The following is a 22,939-nucleotide window of genomic DNA, read 5'->3' on the forward strand; positions in this document are numbered from 1 at the left end:
CCCCGCCCCCCCCTTCCCATCCCCGGGCCCCGGCGCCAGGCCCCGGAGGCGCGGGGCCTCCGCTAGGCCTCAAGATGGCCGCCGGGCGGCGACGCTCTGGCTCGGCGGTGCTCGTCTCTATGGTACCGCCGGGCCTCACGGTACCGGGACCCCCCCCCACAAAAAAAAATAAATAAAAATAAAATAAATAAAATAAAATAAAGGCGGCGTTGGAGGCAGGCGGAGAAAATACTGAAGCGGCTTTATTTACACAGCCGGGCCCCGCGGGGCGCCGTATTGCACAGTGCGAGGGCAGCCCCCCCCCACCCCCCCCCAAAAAAACCGGCCCTGAGGGGGCTGGGGGGGGGCTGCCAGCCTGGGGGGAGGGGGGCAATAAATAAATAAAAATATTTTAACGCGGATGTACAAAACCTGCTCTGGGGGGAGGGGGGGGGAGCGCGGTGCCACCCCCCCCACCTCCAGCCCCATAAATTTGGGGGGGGGCTGCGGGGCCGGATCGTGGCCCCCCCCCCCCCCCCTAACACTCCAGGGTGGCCCCGAAGCTCTTGCGGCAGTCGATGGCTTTGGAGCTGGGGGGCTGCGCCCGCCGCCGCCGCAGCTCCTCCTTGCCCAGGCTGCCCGCCAGCTTGGCGTAGGCCGCCTTGTACTTCTTGTCGAAGGCGGCTGTGGGGAGAGGGGGGGGACAAGGGGGGGGTCAGCACGGTCACGGCCCCCCCAAGACCCTCCTTGATCCCCCCAGGACCCTCCCTGCCCCCCCCCCGTATCGCCCCGTACCGATGTCCGTGTGCTCCCGGCCCAGCGCCGCCAGCATCAGGAAGAGGATCTCCCGGTAGATGCTCCTGGGGGGGGAAAGAGAGAGGGGGGGGCACGCAGCCCCCCGGGGGGGTTAGGATCAAGGGGGGGGTGTAGGGTCAGGGGGGGGTTAGGATCAAGGGGGGTTTAGGATTGAGGGGGGGGTTTAGGGTCGAGGGGGTTTTAGGGTCAAGAGGGTGTTGTTTAGGGTCAAGGGGGGGATGTTTAGGATGGGGGGGGTCAGGGTCGAGGAGGGTGTTTAGGGTCGAGGGGAGGTGTTTAGGATCGAGGGTTGGTTAGGATCAAGGGGGGGGGTAGGGTCGAGGTGCGGGGGTTAGGATCAAGGGGGGGTTAGGGTCGAGGTGGGGGGTTAGGATCAAGGGGGGGGTGTTTAGGGGTCAAGGGGGGGTGTAGGATCGAGGGGGGTTAGGATCTGGGGGGTTAGGATTGAGGGGGAGTTAGGATCAAGCGGGGGGATTAGGGTTGGGGGGTGTGTTTAGGGTCGGGGGGTGTTTAGGATCGAGGGGGGGTTGTTTAGGGTCGAGGAGGGGGGTTAGGGTCAAGGAGGGGTGTTTAGGGTCGGGGGGGGTTTAGGATCGAGGGGGGGGGTTAGGATCGAGGGGGGTGTGTTTAGGGTTGAGGGGGGAGTTAGGGTCGAGGTGGTGGGGTTAGGATCAAGGGGGGGTGTTTAGGATAGAGGAGGGGGATAGGATCGAGGGGGGGGTTAGGATCTGAGGGGTTAGGATTGAGGCGGAGTTAGGATCGTTAGGATCAAGGGGGAGGGTTAGGGTCGAAGGGGTGTTTAGGATCGGGGGGGGTTAGGGTCGAGGGGGGTGTTAGGATCAAGAAGGGGGTATTTAGGGTTGAGGGGGAGGGTTACGGTCAAGGGGGGCATTAGGATTGGGGTGGGGGTTAGGGTCGGAGGGGTGTTAGGATCAAAGGGGGGGTGTTTAGGGTTGAGGGGGGGGTTAGGGTTGAGGGGGGGTGTTTAGGATTGAGTTGGGGGTTAGGTTGAGGGGGGGATTAGGGTCAAGAGGGGGGTGTTTAGGATTGAGGGGGGTGTTTAGGGTCGAGAGAGGGATTAGGATCAGGGGGGTGTTTAGAGGGGGTTTAGAGGGGGGTTAGGATTGAGACGGGGGTAGGATCAAGGGGGGCGTATTTAGGGTCGAGGAGGGGATTTAGGATCGAGGGGGGGGATTTAGGATCGAGGGGGGGGGTTTAGGATCGAGGGGGGGGGTTAGGATCGAGGGGGGGTACCTCTGCGTGTGCCGGGGGCCGCCGTGCGCGGGTGGCGTGTCGAGGAAGAGCGCGATGGCCTTGTGCACCTCGCCCAGCCCCACGTGCCGCAGCACGGCCTCCAGGAAGCCGAGCGAGAAGGGGTGCTCGCGCTGCTGCCAGGCCTGCAGGCGGCCGGGGGAACGTTACCTGGGGGGGGGGGCGGCACGTCAGGGCGATGGGGGGGCCTCACGCTGACCCCCCCGAAATAAACACAACTCACTGTGAAACCTCCAGAGCACGTAGAGCGGGGGGACGCTGTCGGGCTCGGGGACGAGGACGTCCCACAGCAAGCGCACCCCCACCGTGGTGGCGGCATCGGGCGGCTGCACCTACGGGGCACGGCGGTGGGCACCGAGCCGGGCAGGACCCCCATTAATTCCCCAAACCCCACAACATCCCCATTACCTGCGGGGGGGCCGCCACGTGCTGGGAGCCCAGTAGCAGCCGGGGCAGGTTACTGGGCAGCCCCAGGCGCTGGAAATACCAGAGCAGGTTCCAGTAGAGGATGGGGTGGCTGTCCACCAGCGCGGCCTGCGCCAGGCACTCGCTGCCCTCGTTCTCCACCAGGCTCTCCAGCTCCTTGCGCAGCACCAGGGGGCTGAGGTAGGCGAAGGCCACCCGCTCCTGTCGCCTCGGGGGGCCCCGCGCCCCCCGCTCCTCGCAGCCGTTGCACAGCCCCGGTGGGGGCCCCGGTTCGGGTTCGGCCTCGTCCAGCGCCAGGCAGCGGTGGCGGTCGCTGAGCACCGGGCCCTGGGTGGTCGGGGTGGGCACGGAGCCGTCCTCGGGCCTGCTGAGAGGGGGAAAGCGGGTTAGGGGGGTTAGGGGGGGTAGGGGGGGCAATGGTGGGGTGGGGAGGGGATGGGGTGGGTGAAGGGGGGTGGTGGAGGAGGGAGGGCAGGGGGCGGGAGGGATGGACAGGGGACACTGGGAATGGACGGGGGGACAGACAGGGGACACCAGGGATGGACAAGGGACATCAGGGATGGACAAGGGACATCAGGGACAGACAGGGGACACCAGGGATGGACAGGACAGACAGGGGACACCAGGGAAGGACAGGGGACTTCAGAGATGGGTAGGGGACATCAAGTATGGACAAGGGACACCAGGGATAGATACAGGACAGCAGGGATGGTCAGAGGGACAGACAGGGGACACCAGGGAAGGATGGGACTTCACGGATGGGTAGGGGACATCAAGTATGGACAAGGGACACCAGGGACAGAGAGGGGATACCAGGGACGGACAGGGGACACCAGAGGATGGAAGGACAGGGGACACCAGGAATGGACAGGGGACATCAGGGATAGATATGGGACAGCAGGGATGGTCAGAGGGACAGACAGGGGACACCAGGGAAGGACGGGACTTCAGGGATGGGTAGGGGACACCAGAGATGGACAGGGGACACCAGGGACAGGCAGGAGACACCAGAGGATGGAAGGACAGGGGACTTTGAGGATGGGTAGGGGACAGCAGGGATGGACAGGGGGATGGACAGGGGACAGCAGGGATGGGTAGGGGACACTAGGGATGGCCAGAGGGACAGACAGGGGACACCAGAGAAAGACAGGGGACTTCAGGGATGGATAGGGGACACCAGAGATGGACAGGAGACACCAGGGACGGACAGGGGACACCAGAGGATGGAAGGACAGGGGACACCAGGATCGCACGGGGCCATTGGGCCAGCAGAGGGGATGGCGGGTGGGGACACCGGGTACAAAGAAGGGACACAATAGGGCCGCAGAGCGTTTTCCCCAGAAGATGGCAGGACAGGGGCCACCAAGGACGCGGGGACCACTGAGGACGCGGGGACCACCGAGGACGCGCGGTGCCCACCTGGGGGCCTGCTGGAAGTCCAGGATCTCGATGCTGAGGAAGGGGACGAAGGCGCGGTCGCAGAAGGGGCAGGTGGTGTTGAGGTTGGAGTCGTCCGAGGTCCACCCCGCCATCACCTCCTCGTCGTACACCAGCGAGCCGCAGCCCTGGCACCGCGAGCAGCTGGACAGCAGCACCTGGAGGCACCCCCGGCACCGTCAGCACCCCCCACGGACCCCCGGCCGAGCCCCCTTGTCCCCCCAGCCTGGCCCCCACGCTCACCTCCACGGCGGGGGGCTCCTGCGCCACGTCCCCGGGGGGCTCCGTGGCTTTGTGGCTGCCCAAAGACGTCTCCGAGAAGTCGAATTCGCTGCCCAGCGAGACGGAGCTCTGCGGGGACACACGGGGACAGGGGCACAACCGTGACACCGCCGGGACAACGGGGCCACCGCCGCACCCCAACACCAGCCCGGAGAGGGGAGGGGGGGTACCTCGGATGCGGTGGACTCGGGGCGCTCCCGGGGGTGCAGCAGGGTGTCCATGGGGCTGCGGCGCTGGGGGGGGTCCCGGTCCCGCTGCTCGGTGCCGCTGCCGTCCCGGGGGCCACCGTGGCCCTCGGCAGCGTGCCGGGGTGAGGGTCGCTTGCCGGGGGACAGCAGCTGCTGCAGCTTGGCCGCAAGCCCCCGCCGCGGCGTGCCCCCGCTCTCCGCCTCCCGCCGGCCCCCGCTGGGTGCCCCCCCTTCATCCGTCCGCTCGCTCTCGTCGGTGGCGAAGCTGACGTCCGACAGGCTGCCCTCGGCCGAGGCGGGGGCCGTGTCCCGCACCCGGGGGGGCTCCGGCGCGCCCAGGGCTCGCAGCACTGCGGGGGGCAAAGGGGGCGGTGGAGGGGTCCGGGCCCCCCCCGGCGCCCCTTGCCCGGCCCGGCCCCACTCACTCTGTCCGACTCCGGCTTCCAAAGTGGTGCTTTCGGCGCGGGGGAAGCTGAGGCTGCCGCTCTTCACCAGCTGGGGGGCCGCGGGGGGGTCCCGCAGGCTGCGGCCAGCCCAGGTGGTTTGGCGCTGCAGGGCGGCGCGGGGCCGGGGGGGTGCGGGGGGCTCCTGGAGCTCTGCACGGGGACGAGGAGGGGGTGGCAGCGGGGGTGACAACCCTGTCGCTATCCTGTCCCCCCCCCCTAGTTCCACGCCCCCCCCAGCTCACCTGCCTGCCTCTGCCGCTGCCGCAGGGGCTGCCGAAACTGCGCCGCCCCCAGCACCACGTTGCGCAGCTTGGCCCAGCGCAGCCGCCCCCCCTGGGTGCTGGCCGGCCACTTGCTCTCCAGCACCGCCTGCCACGGGGACAGAGGGGGGGACACACGGGGACACCGTCAGGACCCGGGAGGCCCCAATTGGTGCCCCCAGTGGTGCCCCCCCCTCGCTGTCACCTTGTTGTAGTATCCGTAGGTGATGGTGTTGGGGACGATCCCGGCGCGTTTCATCTCCAGCAGCACCCGCACCGACAGCACGGGCTCGCCGTACTGCCCGCACAGCTGCATCAGGATGCGGTAGCACACCTGGGGGGGGGGGCACACATTGGGGGGGAGGTCAGAAGCAGCCCCCAACCCTAAATCCTCATCCCTGTGACCTGGGGGGGTGCCTACCTCGTCGGGCAGCACCACCTTGTGCGTTTCCATCTTGCGCAGCACCTCGTAGGCCAGCTGCAGCGCCCGCACCTTGGAGGGGGCGGCGCGCACGTGGGTGGGCAGGTAAATGAACCACAGCCCGTAGCAGTGCCCCAGCAGGCACTTAGCCCACATGTCGGGCACCCCAAAATACTTCTGCGCCACGCGCTGCGCCACCTTCATCTCCTGGGTGAGGGAAGAGGGCAGGTGAGTGCCCCCCGGCCCCCTCCCCGCTGGTGCCGAGCCCCCCCGGGGGTGCTGAGCGCGGTGAGCTCGTGGCACCGCCGGACCCCACCTGCTTGGTGCGGCGAGGGGCCGGGCTGCTGGGGGCACTGCTCCGGGCCTGGCACAGCTGTGCCATCAGCAGGTCCTGCGCGGGCTCCAGCAGCTCGGGGCGCAGCGTGGGGAAGCCGTCGTAGCTGGGGGGGGGGCACAGCTCAGTGGGGTTTTGGGGGGTTTTTTGGGGAAGTTTGGGGAGGTTTGGGAGGTGGGGAAGCCGTTGTAGCTGGGGGGTGCACAGTTCAGTGGGGTTTGGGGGGTTTTAGGGGGCTTTGGGGGGTTTAAGGGGGGTTTAGGGGGTTTGGGGGGGGTCTCACCAGTAGGAGGCGGGCAGCTCGCTGCCGTCGGGGGCGGTGGGCTCCTCGGGGGGCATGATGAAGACGGTGTGCTCGCTGCCGTGCGAGTCGTCCAGCTCCATCAGGGGGACGTCCTCCGGCTTCTCCAGCTCCACCTGCACCTGGGGAGGGGGCGGCGGCGTCATCGCGGGCTGCGACCCCCCACCCCCCCCACCTCCCACCTCCCCCCGGGACCCCCACCTTGTCCACGCAGCTGTCGAAGAACTCGAGGCAGGTGTAGCGGTCGCTGGCGAAGGAGCAGTCCTCGATGAACTGCGTGAAGAGCTGCGTGCGCAGCAGCTGCCCGTAGAACTTCTGGTAAGCCCGGTCCCGAGACTTCAGGAAGCCTGGGGGGGGCACCCCGGGGGGGGCAGTGGGGTCAGGGCCATCCTGACACCCCGCCTGGACCCCCAAAATGCCCCTTGCCCCCCCAGATCTCCGCCAAGCTCTCCAGCCCCCCACCAACCCCCCCAGATGCCCACCAGTCCCTCCGGACCCTCACCGACGTCTCCAGCTCACAGCCACCTCCTCCAGGTCCCCTCCGAGCCCCCCAGACCCCAACCAACCCCTCCAGACCCCCCTCAACTCCTCCAGACCCCCACCGAGCCCCCAGACCCCCACCAACATGTCCAGAATCCCACTGAACCCCCCCAAGACCCCCCCACCAACCTCTCCAGAGACCCCCACCAACCCCCCTAGATCTCCACCAAGCCCTCTAGATTCCTCCCCAAACCCCCCAGGATGCCCCTCATCCCCCAAAGACCCTCACCAAACCCCCTAAAGATGCCCCTCAGCCCCTCCAGACCCCCCCTGAGCCCCCCAAACATGCCCCCCATCCCCTCCAGACCCCCACCAAGCCCCCCAGGATGCCCCTCATCCCCTCCAGACCCCCAGCAAGCCCCCCAGGATGCTCCTCATCCCCCCCAGACCCCACCAAGCTCCCCAAAAATGCCCCCCATCCCCTCCAGACCCCCACCAAGCCCCCCAGGATGCTCCTCATCTCCCCCAGACCCACCCCTGAGCCCCCCAAACATGCCCCCCATTCCCTCCAGACCCCCAGCAAGCCCCCCAGGATGCTCCTCATCCCCCTCAGACCCCCACCAAGCTCCCCAAACATGCCCCTCATCCCCTCCAGACCCCCACCAAGCCCCCCAGGATGCCCCTCATCCCCCTCAGACCCCCACCAAGCTCCCCAAACATGCCCCCCATCCCCTCCAGACCCCCACCAAGCCCCCCAGGATGCCCCTCATCCCCTCCAGACCCCCAGCAAGCCCCCCAGGATGCTCCTCATCCCCCCCAGACCCCACCAAGCTCCCCAAAAATGCCCCCCATCCCCTCCAGACCCCCACCAAGCCCCCCAGGATGCTCCTCATCTCCCCCAGACCCACCCCTGAGCCCCCCAAACATGCCCCCCATTCCCTCCAGACCCCCAGCAAACCCCCCAGGATGCCCCTCATCACTTCCAGACCCCCACCAAGCCCCCCAGGATGCTCCTCATCCCCTCCAGACCCCCACTGAGCCCCCCAAACATGCCCCCCATCCCCTACAGGCCCCCCACCAAGCCCCCCAGGATGCCCCCCATCCCCTCCAGACCCCCACCGAGCCCCCCAGGACGCCCCTCACCCCCTCCAACTCCCCCCTCCCAACCCCTCCACCCCCCCCTTTCCCCCCCCCAGCCCCTCGCCCACCCTGCAGCAGGAAGAGGCTGGCGGTCTCGCGGCTCTTCTCGGGGGGCGCGGGGGCGATGGGCTGCAGGAAGGAGCGGTAGCCCTTGAGCAGGCAGGCCATGAAGCGCAGGAAAGCCGCGCGGATCTCCAGCTCCAGCTGCTTGCGCCGCCCGTACACCAGGTCGTAGTCGGTCAGCAGGAACTCCAGCGACGCCTCCTCCACCGGCTTGTTGTACACTGCAGGGGGGGGACGTGTAGGTGCCAGCCCCCCCCCCCCCCAGGTGGGTCCCAGCGCCCCCCCCCCCCCCCCAAAATGTCCCCGCTCACTCTCGTGCAGCTGTTGGGACAGGCTGTGCAGCGAGGCCAGCAGCACCTTGCAGGGCCGGCGGGGCAGCGCCCGTGGGGACAGCAGCTTGCGCTCCTCGCTCCTGGGGGGGGGACAGAGTGGGGGGCAGCATTGCCACCCCCCCTCCCCCAGTGCCCAGCACCACCAGCACCCCGTTGTCCCAATGATCCCGGCACCCCCACACCTCCCGCACCCCAACACCCTGGCAGCCCAGCAGAGCGAGGGGGTCAACACCCCCCAGCCTCCCCTGACACCCCCAGCACCTCCAAAACCTGGCACCCCCAGCACCCCAAAAACTAGTACCCCATCACCCCCAGCACCCCATCATTAGCACCCCAACAAATAGCACCCCAGCACCCCAAAAACTGGCACCCCTACACCCCCCAGCACCCCTAGCACCCCAGCACCCCATCAGCCCCAGCACCCCAAAACCCCAGCACTCAGCACCCCAACACCCCCAGGACCCCAACACCCTCAGCATCCCATCAAACAGCACCCCAGCACCCCGAAAACTGGCATCTTACGCTCCCCAGCACCCCAACAGCCCCAGCACTCCAGCACCCCAACACCCCCAGCACCCCAAAATGCCAGCACTCAGCACCCCAAAACCCCCAGCATCCCAACACCCCCATTTGCCCAAGCACCCCAGCACCGCAGCACCCCAAAACCCCAGCCCTCAGCATCCCAGCACCCCCAGCACCCCAACACCCCCAGCACCCCAACATGCCCATCTCCCCAAGCACCGCAGCACCCCAAAACCCCATCCCCCAGCACCTCCATCCCCTTCCCCAACCCTGGGGACCCCCCCCTTTGGCCACGGCCGCCCCCGCTCACTGGAAGATGTTGTTGGTGTCCAGGTCGACGAAGATGACGTCCTTGGGGGGCTCGTGGAGGTCGAAGTAGCTGGAGTGGATGCCTACAACGAAGGGCACGGGGGCACTCAGCACGTCAGCCAGCGCCAGCGGGCACAGCGGGATGTAGGGGCACTGCCAGCGCAGGGGGAAGATCATCTGGGGACAGGACAGGGCGGTCAGCGCGGCGCCACGGGGGGCACGGCGCGGCCGGTGACACCAGACCCCCCCCAATAACCCCCGGCACTCACCGAGACCAGGGCTTCGCCCACGCTGGTGAGCACGTCGGGGCGCAGCGAGTGGATGAGGAGCTTCTGCTCGGTCAGCACGGCCACCAGCAGCGTCACCGCGTTGTCGGCACCCAGGTTCTGCAGCAGCGTCAGGAAGCTGGCCCCGCTGCGGGGACGGGGACGGGGACGCGTCACCAAGGTGTCCCCGGGTGTCCCCCGCCACCTCCCCAGCCCCACAACCTCCACGGCTGTCCCCACCTGAGCGGCAGCGGGGAGGACACGGGCTGGCACAGCAGCAGGTTGTCGTACGGGGACATCTGCGGGGACAATTTGGGGACACGGTGAGCCGGGAGCGCGCCGGGCACCGCGGGGCGCACGGGGACAGTGACGGCGACGCACCTGCACCAGGATGCGCGGGCGCTGCGGGGACGGGAAGGGGACGTTGTGCATGAAGTGCGAGATGTGCCTGCAAGGGGGGGGACACCAGGGCGGCCGGTGGGCGACGGGGGTGGCACCCAGGTGGTCCGCGGGGCCACCTCCCCGCCCTGCCCGGCGCTCACGTCTCCAGGGGCAGCACGTGGGGCCCCGAGATGGAGTAGCGGTAGATGAACATGAGGAACTTGCGGAAGACGTCGAAGAAGGGCCAGTGGGACAGGACGCAGATGCTCTTGCGGGTCTGCACCGAGCGGCCGCCGATGGGGCGCCGGTCCACCACGCTCAGCAGCCCCAGCCGCAGCCGCTGCTTCTCCGACAGCCGCTCGCGGGCGAAGGCTTCGTGGAACTGGATGGCGGCCCCGTAGACCTGGGATGGGGATGGGGATGGGGAGGTCAGGGTGCGACCTCCCTCCCCGACGCCCACCCAGCCCCGGATCCCCTCCTCACCTTGTCGCCCGAGGCACCGGTCAGCACGAAGGTGGAGAAGACGGGCAGGGGGTACTTGGTGTCGGCCGGCCAGCTCTCGATGGTGGCCCCCATGGGCAGGCAGAAGACGGGCACGGACTCGGGCAGCGGGAAGGCCTCGCTGTCCTGCTCGGGGTAGCGCCCCAGCAGCCCTGCGCCGGGACAAGGACGGGGCTGCAGCGGGGGGGTCCCCTCTCCCCGTGCGCACAGAGGTGCAGCAGGGCAGCGAGGTGCCACCACTAGGGCTAACAGCCATAAATTAAATAAATCTTCCCCACATTGAGGCTGTTTCGCCTGCGGTGGTGGCCGGGTACCACCTCCCCCCCTCACCCCCACCCAAACCTTTCCCATCCCCACCTCACCAAGAAGCACAAGAGCGGCTGGGTGGCGAAGGCGAAGCCACCACCAGCTCCCACACAAGCCCGTGACCCCCACCCCCCCAGCGACCCCCCCAGCCCGCAGCCCCCCCTACCTGCTTCGTACACCAGCGTGTTGGCCTTGGCCATGGCGATTTTATAGCACAGGAACAAGGCCGGGCCCCACTGCGAGGAGAGAGCGCGGCGGGTGAGCGCGGGCGGCATCCCACCGGGGAAAAAAAGAGGGGGGGGGGGTCCCACATCCCGCGCCCACCATGCTGGTGTTGAGGTTCTTGTCCACGCGGCAGAAGGTGTGCGGGGTGCTCTCGCCCTTGCTGGGCATGATGAGGCAGATGTCGGTCACCCCCAGCGCGTTGTGGCCCTGGGGCTCGGCCGCCCGGCGGTACACCAGGAAGGTGCGCTGGTGCCCGGGGCCCCCCGAATTGAGGTTGGCTGAGCGGCTGTAGGGCGTCGTGTCCAGGATGGTGTAGCCCGGCTTGGGACGGTCCTTCCCCTCGTAGTGCACCCTGCGGAGAGAGGGGGCGGTGAGAGGGACCCGGGGCAGAGCTCGGGGACCCCCTTTGGGGGCGCGGGGACGCACCCCAGCTCGATGAGGGGCAGCTTGTCCCGGCCCCGCTTGTAGCAGATGAACATCTGGGGGTTGTTGAGGAGCCCGGCGTTGAGGTCCACGGGGTGCCCCGAGGTGGTGGTCTCGATGCAGGTGAAGCCGTGCGGCACCTCCTCGCCCTGCGAGCGGATGATGACGGCCACGTCGGTGATGGGCTCGCTGGGCCGGGCCGGGCGCTGCTGCTGGTTCTCGTCCTCCAGCGGCCGCGAGGCGTCCGTCAGGCCGGCCACCACGAAGTAATCCACCAGCTGTGGGGGCTTCTCGTCCGACATGGCTCACGGCATCTGCGGGCGGGCGGCACGGCTCGCACCCGGACCCCCGCCCTGCCCGAGGGACCCGGTGGTGCCGTGGGGAGCCCCCCCCGCCCCCCGAACCAGCCTCGGGGAGCTGACGGGGCGAAAGCGCCGGGGACGGGAAGGGAGGAGGCTTCCTGTTTGCCGGTCACGCTGCGCCGCGAGGGGACGGGGAAGCTGGCACCGACGGAGGGGCTGGGGCCGTGCCCCCACCCCGAGCACAGTGGGATGCTCGGCACACGGAGATGGGGGTCCCGGGGGGCCGTGGCGCAGCCCCCCCGAGGCTGGGAGCTGGTCCCCACGTCCCCACGCTCGCCCCGGGTGCCTCGTGCGCCGCGCTGCGTAGGGTGGCTGGAAAGGGGAAGGAAGCGGGCGACGAAGCCCTGAGCCGTGGGGCTGTCACCGTGGGGGGGCCACGCGGCACCGGGGTGTGACACCGGGCGACGGGAGCGGTCCCAGCCCCGTACACACACACCCGGAGCAGGAACCGGATCAGCTACCGCGTCCCCTCGGGACCCGCGACCCCAGGACGGGGGGCTGAGGACACCCCATTAACTGGGGGGGGGGGCACAGCCAGCATCCCCTGCATGGGCAAGGGGCGTCCCGGCCCTGTCCCCATCCCTGTCCCCGGGACCCTGGGGACCTTGGGGACCTTGGGGACCCCGAACCTGCCGGCTGCCACCCGGGTATTTTTAGCCCAGCGCCGCGTGATGACGGCCGGGCTGCGGCGACGCAGGCTGCCTCCCGATTTCATCTCCTGCAGCTCAGCTCAGCGGGGAGGAATCGGCCCCGGAGGGCACGGGGACCATGCCCCCCATCGCAGCCCGCCCACCCCATAGCGGGGCACCCCACTGAGAGCCCGCAGGAGACACCGGGGGCCCCGATCCTGGGGTCTCCCAGCCCCGAGGGACCCCCAGAGCCCCGGGGCAGGACCCGGCCTCTGCCAGGGGGGAGCCTGCCCCATGGGGTGTGAGGACCCTGCCCCACCGCGTGCCCTCTGCCCCACGGCGTGTCCTTTACCCCATGGGGCTGGCAGGGTTGCAGCACGCCCCACGGCCGCCCCATGCCGGGCAGCCTCCCTGCACCTGCCTCGGGCTGGGAACAGTGGGATGGAAACGGGGCATTGGGAAACCGACGCGCCCTGACAGCCCCATGGACCCCACAGCGGGCCCTATGCACCCCATAGCAGGCTCTGTGCACCCCACAGCTGCCCCTATACACCTGTAGCAAGCCCTGTGCACCCACAGCAGGCCCTATGGACCCCGTGGCAGGCTCTGTGCACCCCACAGCTGCCCCTATGTCCCCACAGCAGGCCCTACAGACCCCACCGTGCCCCCTGCAGCACACCCTGTGCACCCCACAGCTGCCCCTATACACCCATAGCAGGCCCTGTGCACCCACAGCCAGCCCCTTGGACCCCGCAGCGGGCCCTGTGCACCCCCAGCTGCCCCCCTGCACCCATGGCAGGCCCTACAGACCCCATAGCAGGCCCTACAGCCCCCTGAGCTGCCCCTCTGCACCCCACTGCAAGCCCTGTGCACCCACAGCCAGCCCCATGGACCCTACAGCAGGCCCTATAGCACCCCACAGCAGGCCCTATAGCACCCTATAGCAGGCCCTATAGCCCCCTGGCAGACCCTACAGACCCCACAGCGGGCCCCATGCACCCCACAGCAGGCCCTATAGCCACCTGGTAGGCCCTACAGACCCCATAGCAGACCCTAGAGCCCCATAGCACACCCTACAGACCCCATAGCAGCCCCAATACACCCCATAGCGGACCCTAGAGCCCCCTGGCAGCCCCTACAGCCCCCCGGCAGCCCCCCCAGCCCCCATAGCAGCCCCTATGCACCCCATAGCAGCCCCCACGCCCCCCCCGCGGGCCCTACACCCCCTATAGAGCCCCGCGCCCCCCAACATCCCCCGTGCCCCCCAGCGCCGCCCCCACGCCCCCCAGGGCAGCCCCCCCACGGGCCCGGTGCCCCCTCCCCGGGTCCCCTCCCGGTGCCCCCCCCCCCGGTACCTGCGGGCCGGGCCGGGGCCGCCGCGCTCCAACCGGGGCCGTTATCGCCGCCCGGCCCCGCCGCCGCCGCCACCGGCACCTGCCGGCCGGGAGGACGATCTGCAGCCGCCGGGACCCCCCCCCCGGAACGGGGAACCGGGACCCCCCCCCCACAGAGCCCCGGGAACCCTCCGCCCCCCGCCGGGGTCCCAAAGGCGGCAGAAAGCTCCTGGGGACCCCCCTCGGGACGCAATGACCCTAAAGGTGCCAGGGCCCCCCCGGTACCCTAAAAGTGAGGGGACACCCCCAGCCCCCCCCGGACCCTCATGGGACACCCCCAGCACCCCAAAACCTCATGGGACACCCCCAGGCCCCCATGGACCCCCTAAAACTCATGGGACACCCCCAGCACAGCCCCGGCACCCCAAAAACGCATGGGACACCCCCAATCCCCAAAACTCGTAGGACACCCCCAGCACCCCAAAAAACTCCCTGGAACCCCCAGCCCCACCCCCCCAAAACCCAAAGCACCCAGGAGCCCCACCAAAATCACCAGGAGTTCCCCCCCACCAACCCTGCCCCCCCAGCACCCCTAAACTACCACGATTTCCCCCCCACTCCAGCTTCCCACAAAATCGCCAAAATTCACCCCAAAAATTGCCAGGAGTGCCCCCACCAACCCTGCCCCCCCCCAGCACCCCAAAACTGCCAAGATCCCCCCCAGACACCCCTAAATTTCTAAGATCCCCCCCCAGCGCCCCATTATCCACAGGGACACCCCCCCAAGTAGAGGATCCCAACCTCCCCCCCCCCAGTACAGCCCCCCCATCGTCAGCCCACCCCCCCAAATCACCAACAGGCAGAGCTTTTAATTAACATATAATATATTTTAAAAAATAATAATAATAATAAATCACTCTGGCTTCCTCCTCGGCGGGGGGAGCGCGGTCCTGGGGCCCCCGGTGCCTCCCCCCCCACCCCCTCACCCTGCCGCCGGGGCCGGGACCCCCCCCCGTGCGCCCCACCGAGGGGCCCCGAGTGGAAGTGCTGTGCCCATGCCCCGGGGGTCCCATGGGGCTGGGGGGGGGGGTCTGGGGGGTGCATACGCGGCGTAGCAGGGGACGGGGAGCGGAATTTCTCGTTAAACATGATGATTAGCCGGGAAACAACACCAAACCGGAGCGCCCCCCCCACCCCAACACGCCCCCTCCCCGGGCTCTACCTATATAGGGTTTATGTACAGCCGCCCTCGGCCACGCCGGTGCTGGAGGGGGGGGGGATTAACGCTGAGCCCCCTGCCCCCCATTGGGATATAGGGCTGGCCCCACAGCGCCCGCTGTAGGGCTGGGACCCCCCCTCCTGTTATGGAGAGGAGGAGGAAGGAAAAAAATCCAAAAAAAATTAAAAAAAAAAAAAAAAGGGGGGTGCTGTGTGTGTGTGTGCGGGGCGCAGGGGGTGGGGGGCAGCCCGGGGGGTGTGGGGGGCAGCCCGGGGGGGTCACTGCAGGCGGTCGGTGCGGAAGGAGTCCTCGACGGCGGGGTCGGTGAGCAGCGCGTAGGGGTCGCTCAGCATGTGCAGTCCGTCCAGGCTGAGCGGTTCGATCTTCAGCTCCTCCTCCAGCCCCAGCGCCGCCGCCTCCACCTCGAAGCCCGGCACCCCGGCCAGAGCCGTGGCGATCTCCTTGGAGATCCCGGGCGGAGAGTCCCCTGCGGGTGGGGGGGCGTCAGTGTAAAGCAGGTGAGGACCCCCCCAATTCGTTCCTCACCTCCCGTCCCCCCGTCCCCCTGCACCCACCGGTGAGGATGATGTTGGGCACGGGGCCGTGGCGGCCGCAGTTGCTCAGGTTCTGCCGGTTGAGGACGTGGGGGTCGTAGCTCTCGCCGGGGGGGGGCGGGTACAGAGCCCCCAGCTCCTCGGGGAAGGCGCCGCTGTTGTTGCCCGTGGGGCTCTCCCCCATGCCGAACTGCTCCAACTGCGGGGAGAGGCCGCCGTGGGGCTGAGCAGCCCCCAAAATCCCCCTCCCTGAGCCCCCCCTGACCCCGTGTGGCCCCCCCTGTGTCCCCATGTGTCCCCCCCCCAGCCCCGTGTCCCCCCAAGCACTCACGCTGCCGATGCCGAAGTCGCCCAGCGGCTGCCCCAGCGGCGGGTGCTGCAGGGGGGCGTCAGGCTGGTACTGGGGGGCGTAGGGGCGCTGGGCGGCCGCGCCGGGGGGTCGCACCGCTGGGGCTGGGGGCAGAGGCGGCTGCGGGGGGGGCTGCTGGAGGGTTTTCTGCCCGGGCTGCGGCTGGGCCGGCAGGACGAGGCCGGGCTGGCTGTAGGAGTACGGCGGGAGGCGCTGGTCGGCCGGCAGCTTGCTGGTGTCCAGGGGCACCCCCTGCGAGCAGAGCGGAGCCGGGGGTCAGCGGGCGCTCCCCCCCCGTGCCCCTCACATTCCCCCTTTTGAAATTTTGGGGCGCTCGGCACCGGCCGGGATAGGGGGGGGGAACGCTCAGCGGCCCCCGACGGCCGAGATGAGGATGGAAAGGAGACGACAGAAAGGAGGAGGCGGAGGCGGGCGCGCGCGGCGCGGGGGCCGGCGCGGGCGATGGACCATGCATACCTGGGTGATGGAGGACAATGTGGGTGACATTGTTGGTGAGAACTGTTTGGGGTGCTGCCTCCTGGAGTCGCCACCCATTGGGAGGGTGAGGGGGCTGAGCGGGACCCGTCGGCGGGGCGAGGTGCTTATGGACGCCTGCACCATGGGGTAGGAGGAGGCGCTCAAGCCGGAGGGCAGGCTGGGGTTGCTGGGGGAGGACTGCATGGTGGGCTGGCTGCGGGGGGACGTGGGCAGCGAGGGGTTGCTGAGCGAGGAGGAGAGCGAGGAGGGCAGGGACTGGTTGGAGAGCGAGGAGGGGATGGAGGAGCTGCTCTGGGAGGACTGCAGCGAGGGGTTGCTGAGGGAGGACTGGAGCGAGGGGCTGCGCAGGGAGGCCTGGAGGTTGGGATTGCTAAGCGAGGACTGCAGGGACGGGTTACTCAGGGAGCTCTGCATAGGTGAGGTAAGTCCTGTGGGGACAAAAAAAAAAGAGACAGCGCCGTTACCCACGGAAGGGCCGCCGCCCCCCGGCTCCCCTCCCCGGGCTGGGCCAGGCTGGGGGCTCCCCGGCTGCCCCGGATGGGATGGAAGGTGACGGAGGACACCACAACGATGGAGACAGCGACACAAACACACACGGCCCGGGCACGGGGGGGCTCCCTCCAGGACCACCTGGAGCTGCCGACCTCCAGGCACGGCACCGGCCCCGTGCCAGCCCCAGCACGGGCACCCGGAGCCACTCGGGTCCCGGCTGCGGTGTCCCCGAGCCGTGGGCCGGGGCCGGCGCTCACCTGGCGAGTCGTAGCCGGTGCCCAGCCCCATGCCCCCGCTGATGCCCAGGTGCGTCATGGTGGTGGCCAGGTTGCTGGTGCTGCTGCCCCCGCTCAGGCTGGGGTAGGCGCTCTCGTCCGGGTCGAGCGGGGTGGGCAGCGGCGAGGGGAAGTGCAGGTTGGTGAGGTCGGGGAGCGAGCCCCCCGTGTTGAGGGCCGAGGGGATGAGGGGGACGTTGGCAGGCTGGTCCGGGGATGGGAAGATGCTGGAGGGGGGGACACAGAGAGAGGAGCTCAGCGCGGGATCACCTCCTCCACCATCCTCCAGCCCCCCAGCCCCAAAAACCCCGGGCCGGGGCTGCCCAGCCCCGCACTTACTGGATCCCAGGGACTTCGCAGGAGCGCGGCCGGGCCGAGGACGAGGAGAGCTGTGAAATCAGAGAGGAGGAGTGAAACACGGCCAGGATGTTTATGCCCCGCTCCCCCAGCCCGGGCCGGCCGTGGTTTGGGGGCAGGAAGCAGACTGCGGGCCCCGGTGTCGCAACGCTCCCCGGCAGGAAGCAGGCAGGGGCAGGGGCAGGGGACGCGGCGGTGGCGGCTTCCCCACGGCCCCCCCCCCGTGGGGAAGGGGCCCGGCACCCACCTTCTTGGTGTCCCAGGGCTTGAGCGAGTGCTTGTTGTCGTCGAAGCTCTCTTCGATGGGAGGCACTTGGAAAAGAAAGACTGGCGAGGGGGAGCAGAGGGTGAGGGCAGTGCGGGGAGCGTCCCCCCCCTGCCCCATCCCATCCCATCCCGCCCCCCCGCCGGGCTCAGCACCACCAGGGTGGGCGCTTACCTTTACTGTCCGCGTCCCCGTCCAGAAAACCTGGAAATAAAACCCAAACGGGAGATTTTCAGCGGGAGGGGACGGGCGCAGAGACCCCCCCGCGGGGTAACTCGGGGCGCTGGGGGGGCAGGGCAGGGACTCACCGCCGCGGCGGCCGGGCGGGGGGGCACCCTGCGAGGGGCCCAGGTAGGCGTCCTGCGGGGCCGGGTTCATCACGCTGGTGTGCAGCGCCGAGTCCGAATTTGTTCTGGGGGGGGAAAAGGGGCACCCGTCAGCCGGGACGGGCACGGGGGGGCTGCAGCCGGTGCCCCCGAGGGGACGGAGGGACGGGAGGAACGAGCGCCGCTCCCGCAGCCCCCTGAGACCACCCATAGCGGGGACACCGAGCCCTAAGCGGGGCTGCCCCCTCCCCATGTGATGCCCCAGCTGCCCCCCAGCCCCTCGCCCTCCTCCTCCGGGCTCGGGGGGGCTTCCTCCCACCCCCATCTCCTCCTGGGGGGGCCCTGCCCGCTCCCAGGGAGGCTCCAGCACCGCAGCGAGGGCTCCGCATCCCTCACACCCCCCAGTGTGGGAGCAGCAAGGAGGACGGGCACCCCCCCCCCGTGCCCCTTTGTCCCCCCCCCCCCGGGGGCCCCGCCACCCATTGTGCTCCCAAAGAGCTGGCCCGAAGCGGACGAGCGCGGGAGGGGCTGGGAGAAGCTGCCCGGTGCGCCCCGGCACCGCACAACGGGGACATTGTTCGGTGGCCGTGCAGCTGGGAGGCAGGAAGCCCCCCCCCAGCCGCCCATGGGACTCGGCCCCCACCCCTGTGGGGCCCGGCTGGGGGGCAAGGAGCTCCTGGGACCCGCAGAGGGGGCTGCAGGGAGCCCCCACCCCAACAAGCAGCGAGGGTTGGCCCCAGGGAGCAGCCTGCGGCCGCGGTGCCCTCGGGGATGCTGCGGGAGCACGGAGCCCGCAGAGGGACCGGGGCCACCCCCATGGGGGCAGCCTGGGGACCCCGACCCTTCCCTGGGGGGCTGTGCCCACCCTGGGGGGCCTGGGGATGGGTCAGAGCTCGGGGCAAAGGCGGGGGGAGGAGGGAATCAAAACTCCTTCACCTGTTGAGAGCTGACGGCAGCCTGAAGAGGTGGCCCTTCTCCATGGGGAGGTTCCCCCAGGGCATGGTCCTGCCAGGGGAAAAACAGTGGGGTTATGGGGGGGGGCGCTGCCCCACGGGGCCCCAAAACTCACCCAGCAGCCGGCCCGTGCAGAGCACAGCCCCTCAACAACACCCCACGGCCCCCACGAGGACACCGAGGCCCTGCGGAGGGAGAAACCCCAACGGCACCACAAGGGTCAGTGCCGGGGGGCCCCGAGCAGCCCCCCCGCTCCTTGGCCCTGGGGAAGGAGCGAGGAGCAAGAGGGACCCGAAGTGCCCGTGGGGGGGAGGAGGGGAGCCCCCCGACCTCCTGCTGGGGGCTGTAGGGCCTGCTGTGGGTGCACAGGGCTTGCAGTGGGGTGTGCAGGGGCAGCTCAGGGGGCTGTAGGGCCTGCTATGGGGTTTTTTAGGGCCTGCCATGGGTGCAGGGGGGCAGCTGGGGGGTTCATGGAGCAGTGGCTCTGCCCTGGGAGGCGCAGAGGGCACTGGGGGCACGGGATGGGGCCAGGGCCACAGACCCAGGCCGAAATTCACGGCACGGAGCGGCTCCGCCACCGCAACCCATGGCCACGGCTCGGCCCCGGGAACGGGAACGGGAGGAGGAGGAGGAGGAGGAGGAGGGACGCAGGAGCTGTGCCGGGCACCAGGAGGAAGGGCAGCCTGGAAAACGAAGCCCTGAGCGAGCTCCGAAGGGCTGAGCTGAGCCCAACCGGCTCCAGAAGCACCCAGGAGGGACGGAGCAGAGCCAGGGGCTGCTCTGTGCCCAAATCCCCACCGTTTTCCCCTAAAAGCACCCCCAGGGGGGCAGCGCCGGGAGGAACCGGGCAGGGCAGAGCTGCTCCTGCTCCCCCAGCAATTCCCAACCTCCCCTCGCAGGGGGAGCCACCCAAATCCTCCCGGCCCCGTCTGGCCCCGGGCACGGCACCGAGGGGGCTGGGGGCAGGGGGGCAGAGCTCTGGGAGCAGCTCTGTGGGGTCTTTACCTCCTCCAGCTGGGCTCCGGCGGGGGCGACAGGTAGGTGGGGCCATAGGGCGAGCTGTCGATGTGGGGGGTGCGTTAAGGAGCCAACGGGGGCAGCCGAGGGGGCGCAGCAGCGGCGGGGGGGGCACGGGGAGCGGGGAAGGAGCCCGAGAATAGGGCCGGGGGAGGGGGCTGCAAAAGGATATCTGGCGCACGTAGCGGCGCAGGGGGGACATCATCCGGCGGGGGTCCCGCTGCACCCTCTCCACCAGCCCGTGGTGCCGCGTGCTGCGCGTCGAGTCCAGCGGCGAGTGCAGGGGGCCCTGCGGGGAGCAGAGGGGGGAAGGATCAGAGCCCGGGCGCGACCGAGGGTCCCAAACGGACCCGGGGCGGGCGGGGGGGGGTCACGAGGAACCGTCCCCTCGTCCCTCGGTGCCCCGTGCACTCACCTGGAAGTCGGAGACGCCGCTGCCGATCTGGTTGACGTTGGGCAGCGAGCCGCTGTAGTAGGGGCCCCGGCTGTGCGCCAGCCTCAGCTTCTGCGCCTGCAGCTGGGCCACCCGGGGAGGGGACAGAGGGGAGAGGGGAGTCAGGGGGGGGCCGAGCACCCCCAGCCCCGCACCGTCCGGCAGGTTTAGGGCAGGGCATCCAGCCCCCCACCGCCGGGCGCTCTGCTGGCACCGCAGCGGGGTCAGGGCGGCCCCGCTCAAGGCCAGGGGAGGCCGAGGGATGGAGCCATGGAAACCACAGGCGGGAGATAACCGGGAACGGCTCGGCCCTAACGGGGTCCCCCCCGCAGCACGGGGCGGCCACCAGCACCCCCAAACGCAGACCCCAACCCCGGGGCTGTGGGGCCGAGGCGCAGCGGGACCCCGGGAGCAGCCCCAGAGGAGGCTGCGGGCAGGAAACCTGCAGCAAATCCCCGGGCTTAAGAGCAGCGAAATCCAGATCCAGGGGAAAAAAAACAAAACAAAAACAAAAACAAAATTAAAAAAACAACAGCAAAAAAAAAAAAAAAAGGAGATTTAGCCAACAGCTGGCTGCGCTGGCACCGCAGGGCCTTAAGGTCCTGGGATCCTGCTCCAAGCTCCGGCCGCGTCCCTGCGGGGGCCAAACGGGGCCGGCCCCAGGAGGAGCCCCCGGGTGCTGGGGGAGCACCAGGAAAACACCGGAGAGGCCGCTACGGACCCCAAATCCGCAGGACAGGGGCTGGAGGAGCCCGGGAGGAGGCGGCAGCTCCCAGGGGATGCGGAGGGGGACCGGGGCCAGCGACCGGGGCTGCCCCGTGCCCGGTGCCCGGCTGCGGGGGGGGCGAGGAGGACAGCGGAGGCGCCTCCCCCCCGGCCCCGCTGCTCATTAACCAGCTGTTTGCTGTGCAAACACCGCCCGCCGCCCGCCAGCCCCCTCCCAAAGCCTGCGGGGCGCTGAGCGGGGCAGGGTGGGACCCCACGGGGCAACGGGGGCGGCTCCGGGCCCACAGCCCCGCCAGGCAGCCTCGGCTCCCCGGGATTGGGGTCACCGGGGGTGGCCGCCTCGCCTGTCCCAGGGGTCTCCAGCCCCAATTTTGGAAAACCCCCGGGGGTTTTGCCCCGTTTTCCCCGAGCAGCCAGAGCCCGTTCCCGGTGGGGCCGGTGCTGAGCGAGGCACGGAGCAGAACCCGGTGCTGCCCCCCCCAGAGGGGGGGGGACACGGCTCCTTTGGTCCCAAAAAACGGGAATTTGGTCCCCCGGGGGGCTGCGAGCGGGACCCCCGCGGCACGGGGCAGCACCGGCCCCGCCGAGCTCCCTGTGAGCATCCCCAGGGATGGAGCAGGCGCCGCTCCCGGGGGGGGCACCGGGCCCGGGGGGGCCTCGAGCGGCCGCTGCCGGTGCCTGGGGGGGAGCCGCCACCCCCGGGAGAGCCCCGGGACCCCCCCCCCACCGGGACCCCCCCCCCCGGGGCTCGGCCCTGTCCCGGTTCGGGGGTGACCCCGGCCCCACACACGGCGGTGGCGGCCACGTGCGGCCCCGCGTGGGGGAATTATTGATGATTTTGGTTAAAAAAAAATATATAATTTACAATTAAAAACACACCGAGGGGAAGGGGAAGCGGGGCCGGCGGGGAGCTGCTTCCATCCTGGGCCCCCCCCAGGCCCCTCCAGGCCCCCCCCAGGCAGCGGCCCCGCTCCCCCCCGGGCCCCCCCCACCCTCCCCGGGCCCTGAAGCCCCCGGTACCCCCCCGGTACCCCCGTTAAACCCCCGTTCCCCCCCCAATGCCCCCCTCACCCCCCTTCCCACCCCCTCCCCCGCCCCCCCCCCCCTCCCCCGCCCCCCCCGTGCCCCCGTTCCCCGCCCCCTCCCCCCCCGGTCTCCCCCCGGTGCCCCCCTCCCGGTGCCGTCCCGCATCCGGCGGGGCGTTGCTCACCCGTGTGGAGCAGATCTCCATCATCACCTCCTCGAAGGCCGCCGTCTCCTCCGCCTGCCGCTGTTTCTGCAGCGCGATTTTCTCGCTGAATTTCCGCGGGTTCGAGGCCCCGGCCCCGGCCGAGGAACCCGCACCGGGCCCGGGCCCGGCCCCCGCGCCCGCCGCCGCCATCTTCCCTGCTCGGGCCGCTCCGGCCGCCGCCGCCGCCGCCGCCGCCGCGCGGGGCATGCTGGGGAGGCGAGTCCGCGGGCCGGGTGCCGCCACGGGGCGGAGTGGGCGGAGGGACTACAACTCCCAGAAGCCCCCGCGGCGCGGCTGTCGGGGCTGATGGGAAATGGAGTCCCCGCCCCCCTGGGAACGCCCCCGCGGGGCGCGGGGCGGGGAGGGCGGAGCTGACTACAAGTCCCGGCATGCACCGCGGGGCGGGGCCGGGTCACCCCTCCCAGCCCGGAACAGAGCCCCCAGAGCCCCCCCCCCCCACCAGGAACCCCCCAAAATTGGGGTCCGAGCCCCCCCCAGCCCCAGACGCTGCCCTGCCCCCCCCCAGCCGTGCCCCCCCCATCACGGCCCCATCCAGGACCCTCCCCAGGAGGGGGCCCCACGGCCGAGCCCCCCCCAAATCCCCCCCCCGGCCCCACTCGCGACCACCCCCCACATCAGGGGGGGTCCCACTGCAGAGCCCCCCCCCCAGAATCCCCCCCCCATCCCATCACAGCCCCACTCAGGAGCCCCCCAATGAGCCCAAGAGGGGGTCTCACAGCCCAGCACCCCCCAGCCCCCCCCAAGGCCCCACTCACGACCCCCCCACGAGGGGGGGGTCCCACAGCCG

At 69.9% G+C, this 22,939-nt stretch overlaps 2 protein-coding genes across 3 annotated transcripts; both read right to left on the reverse strand.

Annotated features, from left to right (window-relative positions):
• Window positions 1–355: 355 nt before the first annotated feature.
• DENND4B (DENN domain containing 4B) lies at window positions 356–12,424 on the reverse strand. Its single transcript, XM_072027994.1, has 26 exons — window positions 11,114–12,424; window positions 10,787–11,039; window positions 10,629–10,698; window positions 10,139–10,308; window positions 9,817–10,058; window positions 9,656–9,722; window positions 9,515–9,573; window positions 9,278–9,422; window positions 9,010–9,185; window positions 8,157–8,257; window positions 7,851–8,066; window positions 6,364–6,509; window positions 6,145–6,284; window positions 5,844–5,967; window positions 5,528–5,734; window positions 5,312–5,440; window positions 5,089–5,215; window positions 4,383–4,996; window positions 4,174–4,281; window positions 3,913–4,088; window positions 2,476–2,860; window positions 2,287–2,399; window positions 2,213–2,255; window positions 2,050–2,174; window positions 775–839; window positions 356–663 (listed from the first exon to the last, which is right to left on the reverse strand). The coding sequence occupies exons 1-26, from the start codon at window positions 11,410–11,412 to the stop codon at window positions 518–520; spliced, it is 4,446 nt and encodes a 1,481-aa protein (XP_071884095.1). The 5' UTR covers window positions 11,413–12,424; the 3' UTR covers window positions 356–517.
• A 1,877-nt stretch (window positions 12,425–14,301) lies between these two features.
• CRTC2 (CREB regulated transcription coactivator 2) lies at window positions 14,302–22,328 on the reverse strand. Of its 2 annotated transcripts, none has more exons than XM_072027982.1 (14): window positions 22,111–22,328; window positions 20,157–20,258; window positions 19,912–20,030; window positions 19,730–19,789; window positions 18,707–18,775; window positions 17,753–17,856; window positions 17,619–17,648; window positions 17,427–17,491; window positions 17,162–17,211; window positions 16,805–17,049; window positions 16,035–16,483; window positions 15,540–15,809; window positions 15,230–15,407; window positions 14,302–15,141 (listed from the first exon to the last, which is right to left on the reverse strand). In XM_072027982.1, exons 1-14 carry the CDS (start codon window positions 22,279–22,281, stop codon window positions 14,933–14,935), a joined length of 2,121 nt encoding a protein of 706 aa, XP_071884083.1. In that variant the 5' UTR covers window positions 22,282–22,328; the 3' UTR covers window positions 14,302–14,932. The 2 variants fall into 2 exon arrangements, with proteins under 2 accessions (XP_071884083.1, XP_071884082.1); XM_072027981.1 differs by having other exon boundaries at window positions 17,427–17,506; window positions 22,111–22,327.
• Window positions 22,329–22,939: the final 611 nt, after the last annotated feature.

The sequence above is a fragment of the Anas platyrhynchos genome, chromosome 26 (genome assembly GCF_047663525.1).
Source record: "Anas platyrhynchos isolate ZD024472 breed Pekin duck chromosome 26, IASCAAS_PekinDuck_T2T, whole genome shotgun sequence".
Taxonomy (NCBI): Eukaryota; Metazoa; Chordata; class Aves; order Anseriformes; family Anatidae; genus Anas; species Anas platyrhynchos.

Bases quoted from the DNA above. Each gene is read 5' to 3' on its own strand.
- CRTC2 (XM_072027981.1), bottom strand. From the start codon at position 22,281: ATGGCGGCGGCGGGCGCGGGGGCCGGGCCCGGGCCCGGTGCGGGTTCC. The intron at 17,649-17,752 runs GTGAGTCCCTGC...TTTTATTTCCAG, and splicing joins CCCGCCCGGCCGCCGCGGCG to GTTTTCTGGACGGGGACGCG. The intron at 17,050-17,161 runs GTAAGTGCGGGG...CCCCCCCTCCAG, and splicing joins TGCGAAGTCCCTGGGATCCA to CATCTTCCCATCCCCGGACC.
- DENND4B (XM_072027994.1), bottom strand. From the start codon at position 11,412: ATGTCGGACGAGAAGCCCCCACAGCTGGTGGATTACTTCGTGGTGGCC. The intron at 10,309-10,628 runs GTAGGGGGGGCT...GTCCCGGCGCAG, and splicing joins CACGCTGGTGTACGAAGCAG to GGCTGCTGGGGCGCTACCCC. The intron at 664-774 runs GTACGGGGCGAT...CTCTCCCCACAG, and splicing joins CCGGGAGCACACGGACATCG to CCGCCTTCGACAAGAAGTAC.